General features: G+C 43.0%; 1 protein-coding gene across 1 annotated transcript in view; it reads right to left on the minus strand.

The window, feature by feature from the left end:
• Positions 1-5,883: 5,883 nt before the first annotated feature.
• Positions 5,884-14,623, minus strand: part of LOC311501297 (retinoic acid receptor beta-like) — a gene marked incomplete at its 3' end in the record, with an annotated part of 103,220 nt that continues 94,480 nt past the window's right edge. The window contains exons 6-8 of the mRNA XM_084563022.1: positions 11,353-11,557; positions 7,495-7,653; positions 5,884-6,176 (exon numbers count right to left, since the gene is read on the minus strand). Of these exons, the coding sequence (XP_084419148.1) occupies positions 5,884-6,176; positions 7,495-7,653; positions 11,353-11,557 (657 nt within the window). The remainder of the gene's footprint in view (positions 6,177-7,494; positions 7,654-11,352; positions 11,558-14,623) is intronic.

Genomic DNA, 14,623 nt, shown 5'->3' on the forward strand with positions numbered 1-14,623 from the left:
CCGATATGTGGGGCCGGTGCTCTCTAGAAGTCCTGCTAAAAGTTCCTTTTAATGTTTCTGTGGCTAACGTTAGCCATCTAGCATCAACTCTCAATAAGGTCAAACAGAATGTCAAAGTTCCCTACTGCTCTTTACATAATGGAAAAATTAATAGTGAGATGTTAACATTAGCCCCCCTCTTGAATTTTATGTTAGATATACTCTGATACATTGCTAAAAGAACTGCAAGGGTGAACGGACTAGTGGGATATCAGCTTGAAACGGCTGTCAGCTAGCACATGGCTGTTAACACAACCACCACAAAGTAAAATTTTCCATTGATTCATGCTGTTCTATTCTGTCCGTTAGCGGTTAGCTTGTTGCTAACCTGTCTTTCTGCTGTTTGGGCCTTTCAGAGCTATCTGAGTTTGTGTTTTGCAAACTGAATTAATAACTAAAGCTAAGATCAGCATTAACATTAAAAAAAAAAACACCAAAATGACCCCAAACCAGCCTTATTTGCGTTCACCCGTCCAACAAAGTCAAATTCAAAGTAAATCTGGCAACACTGGCCACATAAAGTCCAAGGGGTGTGTTCCCGTGTTGTGGCTTCACTTTCGTACAGTGGGGGAAAGGCTGGTGATGCGTGAATTGGGTAAGTATTTTTTCAATTGTTTTGTTACTACAGGTGACACATCTTGTTCAGTACATTTATTTGATCCAGGGGAGTCAATTCCAAAAGCCCATATCGGTCAAACCCTAGCTCATTATTTGGCCTACTAACCAAACAGCTGTCAGTTGATTGGGTTTGATTGATTGACGACAGCTGATCGGCTTTCTGGCAGAGGAGAAGGGGAGCAGCTCTGCTGTTTGATATGGTACAGCAACAGAACATAAGAATAATATCCGGTGTTGAGGTGACTTGGTCGTCCATTTCCCAATTCCTGGGCTTCTCTTTCTCATTGTCCTAAATCCCATATGTATGTGGTGTGACCTGGACCTTCAGATCAGCCCACCGTGTTCCAGTTCCTCCTTTTCGTGTTTTCTCGTGTTTTCAGTCTTTTGGATATGAGTGGATGTTTCCAAGGACGAATGACAGAGCGTCTTTTCCACAGAGCTGCCAGTTGGAATGCAAAGCACACACCATTTATATAACATCTCTGCAGTGAGCTAGATAGTAGAGTATTACAGTTACATCGGTACAACATTCAACAGAAACGAACGAGAGAAATTCAGCATTGTGAAGTCATTTCCAAAAGGAACAGATAAGAGGTCCCTGCCACGTCCAGGAGCCTGGGGGCTAGCCTGATGCGTCAGGGGTGGATGTGGACATTCTTCAGCTGTGAAGGTTTTCCAGCTTCCAAAAAAAAAAAAAAAGAAAGAAAGAAAAAAGAGAGGAAAACACCAATATGTTTCCCTTCATCTCTCACCAGGAGAGCAAGACAGAGAAGCAAAGGAGAGATCCTATGTTACATTGAGATAGAAGTAAGTTTTCTTTAACACTGCATATCATTCTTCTGACAGGGTCCATGACATTATTCACATTCAAACGCGTTAAAACAATAAACTCACTCAGCTCTGGTTTCCCTTTTGATATGTACTTCTGAGCAGGGATGGAATGAAGATGGGTTTGCCGCTGAGACCCAGAACCCGTCACTGGCCTAAAGGCTGTTTTTTTTTTTGTTTGTTTTGCTGATTCAGATCAAGTGCGAGAAGCCCGAATGACTCAGGTGAGTAGTCTACACTTCAAGACAATACATAGAAGAGCAAACGTGTGTTCCAAAAAAGCAGGTGCCACAGGCAAATTTGGTTTGAAAGCAGATTTTGAATTTGCATTAGTTTTTAAGGACTTAACATTAAATTGAATCATTTAACGGCCACTGCTCTCATGGTTAAGAATGAAGCATCCGCATGAGTTTAGAGATGATGGCTGGCTCACTCCAGGCTTAAGGCCTAGCTACGGTACTCATTTAGCTATGAACAAGAAAATATGGTGTTTTCCAACCATTACATTCACCAAATGCTTAAAAAGTTCCATGACTTCCAAGATCATTCTGAAACTAAAAAAAAAGATTTTGAAGCAGTTGTAACACCAATATGTTCTGTGATGTATACCTTTTGTGCTTAATGACCTAAACATTGGTCTTTGGTTACTGTTAGCATCTGTTCAGATTCAGTACTGCTGCTACTTTTTAAAGTTTCCACGTGTTTAAGTGCTACAGTTAGCTCATTGGTGTACTGTGAACAGCCACTTGATTTTAGAGTGAACGGAGCCATTATTCAGCGAGCTGGTGACGGATCTGGGTCTTCGAAGAGGATGTAGCAGAGTTTGTTCCTTATTGTTCAGTATCATATGTGACCTTGGCTGTGGAGAAAAGCAGCTTTCCACGATCATCTTTTAATTTCTATCGGAACACCTCGTCCGATGTAAAACACACCACCCACTTCCCTGCCAGTGAGATTAAGAGCTCAGTTGGGTCGACTGTCCAAAGAGAAGCTTTGCTCGGCTGTACTTCTCAGTCGGGGCTGAAAGGTCATCTGGAATCTCCTTTTGCATCGTTAAATGTAGCTTACACTGTCAAGTCTGAAGAGCGAGGCAAACGTTCGAAGTGGATTCGCAGGTCCCACCCCCACCGTGTGCTTTCTACATAGTGTACAATTGTCCAGGCCCACACGGCTCAGCCATCGGTGTGTTTCAAGCATTGCATTGCCCCAGTGTTTCACCAGTTCAAACAAGACACTTCTGAAAAGGGAGAGATAATAAGCAGGTTGAGTGGGCTCTGCTCATAAGGCCATAACAGAGCCCATGTGCGGTTGGTAGTTCATGCTGTTAGCGGTAGATACACACTCATTAGGCTGACATTCAGGTATTCATTCTTAAAAAAAAAAAAAAAAAAAAAAAAAAAGAAAGCTGCCATTAGGCTGTGATCAGACTGGGTTATCACAAACGCTAGCACTGCTCGCTAACGTAAAAAGCAAGAATCTCAAGAGCAACATAACGGTGTATAATGTTGTAATCCCCAAGGTAATTGCTAAGACCTTGGAACGACTCAACATCGACTTAAATAAGTGAACAGAACAGTTGTGTGCAGTTTAGCAAGATTAGCGTGTGTAATAAAACAACAAATTTACAGTCCTCTTCCAAACTGTATAAAAACTGAAGATCTGATTTCTGATTTCATGCCTTTTCAAAGTGTTTCGAGTAATGTTTCATCATTCTGATTTATGAAAACTATCAAAACAGGTTATTAAGTCGTGTAGGTGTAGTGGTTAGCCTGTGTGGTCTTCCCACATATATGCTAGGTGAAGTGGTGATTCTAAATTGGATGAAGTTGTCTTTGTGAGTTTGAATGTTTGCTGGCGACCTGTCCAGGGTGTACCCCGCCTCTGGCAGCTGGGATAGGCTCCAGCCCCCCGCCATGACCCTCTAGAGGACAAGCCATTACAGAAAATGAATGAATGTATTCCATCAGTCTTTTGCATTATTCATAAAGCTAATAATCACACTGCACTCCTCAAATAGTTGCTGAGCGTTAAGAACTTAGCAGCATGACTAACAGGAGGCAGTCAGGGGATTTGATTTTAAACTAACCTGAACTGAGTAGCTAATATTATTGTTTACCTTCCAGTGTGTGGCTATTTAAGCTAGCAGTTTGTACTTCTCCTTTGCAGCAAAGAGATGTTGCTAACACACTGGTTGTACTGACTTTCAATTTCACCTCTAAATGTAGTGGTAGATGTAAGCAGTTAAGGCTCTTTTATAGTACTGCGGGACACATATGCCGTAATCTACGCACGTAGCCTGTGCCGGTGCAAGCCATTTATACATGTGTGCTCGTCAGTCTCTCTTGCTCTGTAACAATGCCACCCAAAACGCTAGTCAGCGCTATGTCTTTTTTGCTAGTCAGGTTCATTTTTGTTTCTACTTCCTGCTTCACTTTCCACTTCCTGCTTCACATTCAACAATGGCGACTGAAACTTTTCCCGGAATTTTGCGAGTTATACAGTTAACCTTTCCTCGATGTGGTCCATCTTTTTGATCCAAAACAATCAATTCAAAATTGCAGAGATGGAGAAGAAGCCGGAAATACTAAAGCAGAAACACGCTACTACCAAGCGGACCAATCGCAGCTCTTGCGGACTGCGTCGCCGTAGTTACATTTCTTGGGAGGTGCATGTCAGCTACGGGGCGCTGTCACTGTAGCATCAAATTGACACAGAAGTCTATTCCGCCCATTACCCTGATCAGCTCATTGTTAGTGTAACACATGGTGTCCAGAGCAGCTGAGATGTGAACATGAATGATTCTTTACATCAAGACTATTAAACTTAAAAAAAAAAGAAAAAAAAAAGCAATTTTCTTGCTGCTACTGTTGCTACTGTGCTATAACGTTTATAGCATCTTGAGCTGCCCTTCGACTGAATCTAGACTTGTTAAAACCACATCAGATAAGTTTTGTCTCCTCTTGCTACAGCAGAAGGCCAACCTACCAGTCTGGAAACCCCCATTTCAAGGATTTATTCGTTCACCAAGAATTTGTTGTTCGCCAGCATCTGTGTTCTCTTGTATTCTCTGATATTGTCTAGTTTCCCTGGCAGTGAAGCTTTTTTTGTACTCTGTCCTCTGAACACTGAAGTCATGTTGGTGGAAATTAGATTAATAAATAGAAAGTAGACTCATGTGAAGCCAGACATTTTCCACATGTCAGTGAATCAATGGGCACCAGTAAAACAAAAATCCTAAGGCCTCAGGAAATAGACATTTCAGAGTAACTAAATATTAAGCTTGTGAAACGTCTTAAATGAGGAGATGATAATCATAAAGTGCATAACAGAAGTATTGAGTAACAGGGAAACAGATCCAACGTGATCACAGCCTGGTGCAGAGAAATCTCTGGCATCCATCAGCTACCTAATTTCCGTTTTGACAGTGAGGTAAACGGATTTGCTGAGGAGACACAGCCACCAAATGAGTAGATTTGGTGGGCCGTTATTGTAAATCTAATCTGCTACGTCAGGTCTCGCCAGTTCAATTTGAAACTGGAAAATGAAACAGACGTGGTCGGCCTGATGAGTGCGTATCGAAGGCTTCTGCTGTTGTGCTTCCCTCCTCTTGAGGAAACGGTTGAACAGACTCGGCTGTCGATATGGAGAGAAGCTTTGCATTCTGGCGGTGTGGATGTACACTTATTCACGTAGAGACATGAAACGATAAGTGTTATAAAAGACGAAAACAGTTTTAAATATAGGAACAAATATAAAATATTAGACTTCCATAATGTCAATATGCAATAACATTCTAGATAACTTTTTGATGGACTTACAACGAGTCCTGCTTTAAACCTTGATGTATCGCCTCAAAGATAATATTTAAGACAATGAAAAAAGCACCACAAAATTCATCATAGAAACAGAGATCTAACCATACAATGGTATGTACAATGCATGTATGCCAACAATACGAGAGACGAAGAGTTGACAGAGAAAGAGAGAGAGAAAGAGAGAGAGAAAGAGAAAGAGAGAGCGAAACCACTTATCAAACTCCCGTCATGCAGATAAGAATTTACACAGGAGACCTGAGGAGTATCATCTCTGGGGATTTGTGAGGGCCATGCCCTTCCTGTCACAGTCCTGGCCCCCGGAGACACCACGCTAAATAAGAGCTCAATTCAGAATTATACACAAAGCACTGATCCTTTGAGGCCTCCGTGTTGACGATTTCTTTTTGGGGGGAGAATTTAGGGGAAATTGGAGCGAAAAATAGGACGAGGATATAAAGATAACGTAATACCAAGCAAAGGAGTCGGGGTAGAAGGGTGATAGGGCGGGGTTGGGGGGGTCAGCTGTTCTTTTTTTGTGCAAAGGAATATCAGAGAGAGTTTCACCGGGACCCGCAGGCACCTCTTAGGGCTCGTCACTTGTCTCGTCGCTCGGTGTGGCCGCAGCCTCCTCGGCCTCCAAGGACTCTGGCGACTCCGCGGCGGCGGCGTCCTCCTTGGGGCTGCTTTTGCCGCTGGGGCTGGCACCCGCCTCGGCACCAGAGCTGTTGTTGCTGTTGCTGCTGCTGCTGCTGCTGCTGCTGCTGCTGCTGCTGCTGCTCTGGCCGTCTTGACCCTCTGAATTCTCGAGCATCTCCTGGATGAGTGGCGGCATGGAACCTGGGATTTCCATCTTCAGTGAGATGACCCTCTCTGCTCCTGCAAGACCACAATGTGGGCAAACATTTCCATTTTAAATTGAGGTTAGGTTTTGTGAAACAAAAATCATATAAAAGCTTTCAGCTGAAGGAATTTATGAACTTTACAACCTTCATTTAATTTATTTAGTGCACAGCAGCTGCTTTAAATGAAAGAAAAGGTGAAGCCAAAGACAAAATCGAAAATAAATGACACTCCGGGGATTAAAACCAGTACAAACAGTAAAAGCATCGGTAAGAACATAAGCCCCTAATGCAACCAGGTAAACCTCTGCAACATTACAACGAGCCAACTTTAAAAGAGGGGTTTGAAGAGAGATCCAGAGGAGGTGGAATATAGGGATGTCTACGATAACATCTTCACACAGGTCGTCCTGAAGTCAAGGGGCCCAGGTCTGCACAAGCTTCCAGAAAGGAATTTGAAGCAGCCTCAGGCTCACCTGGGGTTTGAGGCTCAGCACTAAGTTAGTCCAAAATGTGCATTAAAAGTTAGAAAAGATCAACTGTTTTACAGGCAGCTAGAGCAGCTGAGGTTAAGGTGAGGTAAAACACTCCCTTCCTGTTACCTGTCTTGCTGCATTTGAGAACTACCGTTTCCTTTTTCCCAACCGATTTTTTGATAAGCATGACGGTGGACAGGGCCTCTTGTCAGTTTTCTGATCTGAGCGCACCGTTACGAATGATTTCAAGGAGAGGCACTCTGAGGGAAGGCTTCCAACCCATGTTTGTAAGGTGGATGTGGTCGGGACTACAAAAACATGGCAGCAGGAATCCAGTGAGCCAACGTTAGCATTAAAAACACATGCTAATGGGATGTTGAGCATTTGACTAATATATGATTTTCAGACCAAGCCGTCCAACTAATTTAAAAAATTTCCTATAAAATAAGGTACAATAAATAAAATATAAAATAAAAATAATCCCTGGTGCTTAGGCCTGGTGGGCTGCTGTGCTTGCATTATATAGGTGGAAACCCTGAACCCAGGGTTTAAGGTCAAAATAACCCAAAACAACAGCTTTTTAACACTTGGGATGAATTTATATCCAACTCACAACCAACCAAGAATCAATGGTTTGATTCTAGCAACCAAGCAACATTAGACTGCCTCCAAGGTGTCAAATACATATATCTAAAGTGCGAAAATAATCCTGGCAGCACATCACTGGAGGAGAAACATGCACACATTGTACACTGATATGGATCTGGTACAATTTTGGGTCTGTAAAAGCAAAAGTTTTATCTCCACATAGGTCAGGATTTTACATCAGTTTTAACTTTTTAGAAAAGTTTTTATTTCGCAGGCGGATCTCCTTCCCACCTTTAGCGCTGATGCTGCGCAGGTCTGTGATCTTCATCAGGGTTTTGGGGAACATGTGCGGTTTGCTGGGTCGACGCTTCCTCACGTAGATCTTCAGGGCTTCCAGCAGCGGCTCCTGCAGCTGGTCCACCTTGGAGGGCTCCTCCAGGTCCTGGCGGTCTGATACGCACACACAAATACACACACAATTAAAAAGACAGACTCAAAGCTCGGCTATGACAAATCCATGTCTTGGCTTTATCTGATGCAGACAAGCTGGAGGCTCATACAAGTATCACAGCACGACGCCTGGCTTGATTTTGAAGGAAGAGTTTATCTCATTATGTCAACTCATTTGCTTCGGAGGAGAGATTGCAGAGATGGCGACAGTTAGATAACTCAAGCCAAACACTCATCTGAATCCCTTGTTTGGCTGGCGCTGTTCAGCCCTGATAACTGTGAAGTCTGAAACAGCAGGGAAGCAACTATTGAACGCAATCAGAGCTGATCTGCCGACGTGCTGTTCAAAGCGGCGCATCTATTCAGAGGCTTTCTGTAAACAGTGATTATTAGGATGACTCAGTGGTCAAAGGCACCACCGGACGGAGACGTCGGCTCAAATCTGCCATCAAAACGTGTTTTGTAATTTGACTTCCCCACAACGTAATTATCATTTTAGTGGCTTTATTTGGTTTCAGCCACTGGAAATGAGGAAATTAGCCTTTATATCATTTAGAGCAAACTGCGTCATTAGCTTTCTGTCACAGGTGGTAGACGGAGCATTTTAATATTGAGATATAGACAGTTATTTTTGACTTCATTCCAACTGGAAGAGGCAGTATTGTAAATGGTCTTGTATTTTTACAGCACTTTTTAGCCTGTCGGCACTCGGCAAAGCAACAGGGAGTCGGAAACAACTGCTGTGGACAGATGACTTTTAAAAATCAAAAATGACTGTTTGGAAGAAATAGAGAACACCTTGGCGACTGTTCAAAATGATTTGGGGCTGTGTGACACTAATATCCACTATATAGCAACAGTTCTGCAGCAAAGGCGAAAAGAGGCAGGATTCTACAACAGGACAATGATTCAACTCAGTTAAAGAGGTTTTTGCTCTGACATGCCGAGTGTACAAGACAGCCTAATTCTGGTATTGTGAGATCAGGAAGGAAAAGCTCTTAGATGGGTACAATTAGTACTATTTTTTAGGTCGGTGAACAGTACATTCATGTTTGGATTCTTTTTGTTGATCAAATGAACAAAATACGGGAGTTTTGCATCTAACTCAAAATGATTTGATTAGTTTTAAATTTGCAAAGGCACAATGTGTACTGGGGCATCTTAGGGTCACCACCATGGTCTATTTGAACCTGTTATGAAAGAACCGTGTGGTAGTTCACCAGCAGTGCTTTTCCGTCTGATTCAGGGTCTTGCTTGAGCGCACTGGTCCATATTCAGGGATCAAATCAAAAACCATTTGGTTTGTGGACAACCTGCTCTACATACTGACCACGGGAGCATACGCAGAAAAGAACTTCACCCAGTTCTCACATTCATTTTGTCACTGTCCAAGGATATAGTGGTCTCCTCTGTACAATTACCTGATGTGCTTTTCGAGAAATCCTTAAGAAATGTCAAAGGAATCTATATAACTACATTGTTTTTCCATAGTTTTGTAAGAACATCCTGGATTACATTTAGGCACAACGTTTTGAATAAATAAATGAAGAACTACATTTAACCATTGCATTATCTTCCCATTGTCCATGCAACTTTTGCTCTCCCACGTCAAATCTGACAAGGTCTGGTTGAATACCTTCATCTAATTACTATACACTGGTCAGACATAACAGACAGACATGTCCTGTGGTGTCTTGCAACAGAATGTTGTTAGTGCGGGCCTTTGGGTCCTATGGGTTGAGGGGAGGGGCCTCTGTGGATCATCCTACAGATACTTGAACAGTTTGGGATCTAGTAAATTTGGAGGCCAGTTCAACACCTTGTGCTGTTTTTCATGTTATTTGAGTTGTTCCTAAAGCGTTTTTGTGTGTGTGTCTGTGTCAGGTTGTATCCTGCTGGAGATGGCTGCTGCCATCAAGGTGCTACATGTCTAAGTAACATCCACATGAATGTCAGGTCTAAAAGGGATTCATGTTGTCACAAGATGGTCAATGTTATTTACTTCTTCTGTCAGTGGTTTTAATGTTGTGGCTGATCGGTGTATATTGTACACTTCTCTTTGAAATTCATGGGATGTAGACCACATTTCTATAAAATCTATGGTTTAGATATTGTGTATGAACTGTGTGAAGCATCTGTTTTTAATACTTCATGAGAGGATGCTCCCATTTCTGTGGTTTCATCACACACGCTACACCATCAGGCCATTAGGTGGCAGTGTGGGCATTCAGATCAAGAGGTGTCGGCCCTGCAGTCAAGGTGTGTGATTACACACGCAATCAGAGGTGTCTTGTACATTTCATGGATTATGCAAGAGCCTGTAATATTTGCAGAAGATCTGTGGCGTTGAGTATATAAATATAAGTTGCTGAATGAAAACTCAGCAGTGATGGAGCCAAAGGACTGATGAAAATGATGGGGAGGGGGGTACTGTGAACTGAAGCTGTGTAACTTTTGTTGGACTTACAGTGGAAGTGTGTGTGTGTGTGTGAGAGAGAGAGAGGAGTAGAGGACAGAGACCATGTGTTAACGTGTGTGTAGCCTGACATGAGTGAGTTAGTCATGCCTCGGATATCGTTGTGGAAAACAGGCAGCGCCGGCTCATTTCCTCTGGGAGGACAGTTCAAACATTCCGCTCGGCTAAGTGACTGCTGTGACATGCCTGTATATCATACCTCTCCCCTGTCTCCTTCCCTTGTTTGGCAGTCAGAATACTGCTGCCTCACTGAACGCAACCTGCAGTTGACCTGGTTTCAGACTCCGGCGGAGGCTGGCTTACTTTCATCCCCAAACTGGGTTGCAGCTCCACTCAATATTTAACTTGACGAATCAATAAGGGCTGACTGTGTTGAATGGAGAGCGTTCAAGCGTGGTTTGAACGCGGAGTGGATCCGTTTATTCATTCCACTTGATGTGCGCCACATTATCAGCTCTGTTTACGCCTTTATATCTGGGATGATTCTAAATATATGAAGTAATGAGGCTTCAAACGGCCTTTAATTTGATGTGTCTATTTTGTCAGGGCACGAGATTAGTCTGTGGGGTCGCGGGATGATTAAGACACTGAGCCGAGGGGTAAAAAAAAAAAAAACATATTGACACACATTATTTTGTCAAATCTTTGCCTTTTCAGTTAAATTTTTTTTCCCGAAGATGTCGTAATTAGCCAGCCTAGCAATCAGTGACAAGTCTGTTAATGTCTGCTAATGCTTCATAATGTCATGACTCTGAATATACACTGATCAGGCATAACATTATGACCACCTTCCTAATATTGTGTAGGTCTCTCTTGTTCCTCCAAAACAGCTGTGACTCATCAGAGAATGGACATGGGCCTTCTGAGGGTGTCCTGTGGTGTCTGGCAACAGAATGTTGTTAGTGGGGACCTTTGGGTCCTATGGGTTGAGGGGAGGGATCTCCGTGGATCATCCCACAGATACTTGATCCGTTTGGGATCTAGTGAATTTGGAGGCCAGGTCATGTTCTTCATGTTGTCTGAGTTGTTCCTAAAGCGTTTTTGTGTGTGTGTCTGTGTCAGGCTGCATCCTGCTGGGGATGGCACAAGCATTAAGCATCACTTAGGAGGAAGTGCTTCACAATGGTACTTATGTCTTTTTCTCTTCATCTCATCCTTCTTCCCTCTTTCCCCCCTCCCCTCCTCTCCGATCTAAAGTGTCCACTCTGCTCTGGTTCTCCCACCTCCCGAGATGAGACAGATGGCGCTGAGGAGGCCTGTCTCCGTGTCGTCCATCTCGATGGGCAGCAGCTGGTTGGCAAAAGTGAACACCAAGTCGGTGAGCGGGCCGAAGCCAGCATTGTGCATCTGCGTCCGGTTGAGGGTCAGTCCGTCTGAAAAGGTCATCGTGTCCTGGTCGGGGGTGTACCTCGTACAGATGCGCAGGATCTGGCAGACGGGGAAGGAAGGCAGAGAGACGGTCAGTCAGCAGGGATTTAGTGGACAGGAAACTTTAAGTGGAATACAGTTGTTGTAAGAATGGCATTCAACATCACAAGCTTTTTTTTTTATTATAAAACTGACAAGCCAGTATATAAAAGGTTTCCAAAAAGGATTAAATAACCATTTGGACCTATGCTAGACTCACTTCACTGCTACCTACTGAGCCTGTGAACAAGGAAGTGATTTTGGACACAGTTCCAGTGTAACTTCAATGTCAAAGTAATGCAGGACAAAATTTATTTATAGCAGGATGCAGCCTGACACAGGCACACACGCAAGAGCGGTTTAGGAACAACTCAAAAAACATGAAAAACAGCACAAGGTGTTGACCTGGCCTCCAAATTCACTAGATCCCAAACTGATCAATTATCTGTGGGATGATCCACAGAGGCCCCTCCCATCAACCCATAGGACCCAAAGGCCCCCACTAACAACACTGTGTTGCCAGACACCACAGGACACCCTCAGAAGCCCCATGTCCATTCTCTGATGAGTCACAAGTGCATTTGCGTCAGAAAAGGCCATGGCCCTGAAAGCTTCAGGTTCGTCCATCCTTCGAGCAGTATTTCCATTATTTGTTTTGAATAAGATATTTCAAGAATGCCACAGAGAATTTTTTCAAATTTGCCACATATGGTCACCAGAACTCAATAATTTGAATTTAGATGTAGGGTTAAAAGGTGGCTGTGACCTCGCCTTGGTTCTCGCTGATGTTATATTTCAGAAACCCCTCAGTGGTTTTCCTTCAAGTTTGGGACAAACATTCACTTGGACCCAGCGATTGGCATTTAGTGATCTCACAAACCATGTAGACTATAAGCCAACATACAGTCATGACAAAACTTCACACAAAGGATGATATGAGGATAAGAGATGCCATTGTACATGTGTATCCAAAAGGTAAAAGGTCAACTTTAACATAAAAATGTTCTGCAAAAACACTAATGAGTTTGGACTGCAACTTGTTTTCACAAAACGCATTCTATTTTAGTGAAAATAGGTAGCACACAGCCCACTGTGCGGTACCTGACAAGCACCTAACAGGTCACAGACAAACACAGCAACTAGCTGATGAACACAGTTGTACATTTAGCTGCCAAAGAGGCACCCAAAAAAAAATCAGAATGCACTTGAATGAAAGAATTAGCAAACAATTAAAGTGCCTGTTGTTGCTGTTGGTAGAAATAACATTAAAATACACCTATAGAAATGGAAAGTTCTAGTTTTGCAAATGCTTTTTTCCTGCCATGCCAACAGAACATTTGTGCATTCACTTTCTGAGTAGAGACACATGCACTGTGACATCAACAATTTTGACTGTGGTGAAATCTGTCTTTTTAATTTTATTTCTGCATTAAACACTCTATTGGGTGTTGGGTTAGGTTGAAGTTTCTGGTGCAGCCTGTCCTGTATTGGCTGTCATTTAAAATCTCTGCTACGTGTCAAGGTTTTTCCTTTCAGTGGAATTGTTTATTTCAAATATCCCCCCCGAAAAAACGAAGCCAAAACAAAGGAAACCGGACTTGATTTCTTGAAGATCACTCTTCACTCATCCAAGTAGATTTTTCTAAATGTGTGTTTAGGTTTTTATTTGGAACATCTGCTAGTTTCCCCCAATTCTACATACTCCCTTTAGAACACTCTTTCAAGGCATCTGTCTTCTCTGGCTAAAATATGTACAAAAACAACAGGGACCTGAAGAGGTGGATCTCCTTTGGATTGGTGCAGAGGTTGTTTTGTTCCCCCCAGTGAACATCTGTACATTCCTCACTGCACTGAGCAGTCTTTGGGGTGAACAAGTTTCTGCCTCAGTGTGTTGCTAGGCCTGAGGTGCCCAGGGATATGGTGTTTATTGAAAATCAAGCGAGCAAGTGGGACTAAATGAATGGTAATGTTGCTCTGTGTCTGTGTGATGTTGCGTTAGTTGTTTGCTAACATGTTAGCTTTAAAGGGAGAAAATACTACTACCTGCTAAGGAATCAAATAACAGAATATCAGAAATGCAGATTAAACTACCTAAAACTTTACTTGGACTTGCAGACTATTACAGACTATACCAGTCTGAGGCATAGACTGTATGAAAATGGATGGTGGAACAGCTCCTCAAAAATAAAGCCAAAACATGTAGAGCTCCCCCTGGTGACTGCCTGCAGTATACGTCATAAGCGCCACCCCCTCCATGTTAGTGGATGGGACTTGGATGGAAACATTTTTTTTTTTCAAGGATGGTTTCATTCATAGGTAGTAGTTAATATAATACTGATTCACATTCAAGTGTCCATTCACATTCAAGTGTCCAACAGGATCTGACATCATGATCAGCACAAGTCCTGTTGGACCATGAGAGTTGAAAAAGAAATTTTAAAAAAAGTGCAGTGTATAATCCAACATTTCTTTGTTACTGGTGAAGGTAGAGCAGAGCGTAGGATTATTAATTCATTCATTCATCTGTAACCGTATTCATTCTGTAACTGCTTGTCTGTGAGGGGTCACGGGGGGCTGGTAATGGTAATGGTAAATGGTCTTGCTTTTATATAGCGCTTTTCTACCTATTGGTACTCAAAGCGCTTTACAGTCACACTTTACAGACGCATCTACCCATTCGCTCACACAAGCACTCGCACATTCACACACCAGTGCCACGCACTGGGAGCAACTGGGGGTTCAGTGTCTTGCTCAAGGACACTTCAGCATGTGGCACATTCCGGGGATCGAACCGCTAACCCTCTGGTTTGTGGACAACCTGCTCTACCACAGCCGCCCCACCTGGTGGAGCCTATCCCAGCTGTCATCGGGCGAGAGGCGGGGTACACTGGACAGGTCGCCAGTCCATCGCAGGGCTAACACAGAGAGACAGACAACCATTCACACTCAAACTCACACCTACGGCCAATTTAGAATCACCAATTAACCTAACCAGCATGTCTTTGGACAGTGAGAGGAAGCTGGAGAGAACCCACGCAGACACAGGGAGAACAGCGTGGTATTAAATAAATAAAAATGCATGTGAGT

The sequence above is a fragment of the Chelon labrosus genome (genome assembly GCF_963514085.1).
Source record: "Chelon labrosus genome assembly, chromosome: 16".
NCBI lineage: Eukaryota > Metazoa > Chordata > Actinopteri > Mugiliformes > Mugilidae > Chelon > Chelon labrosus.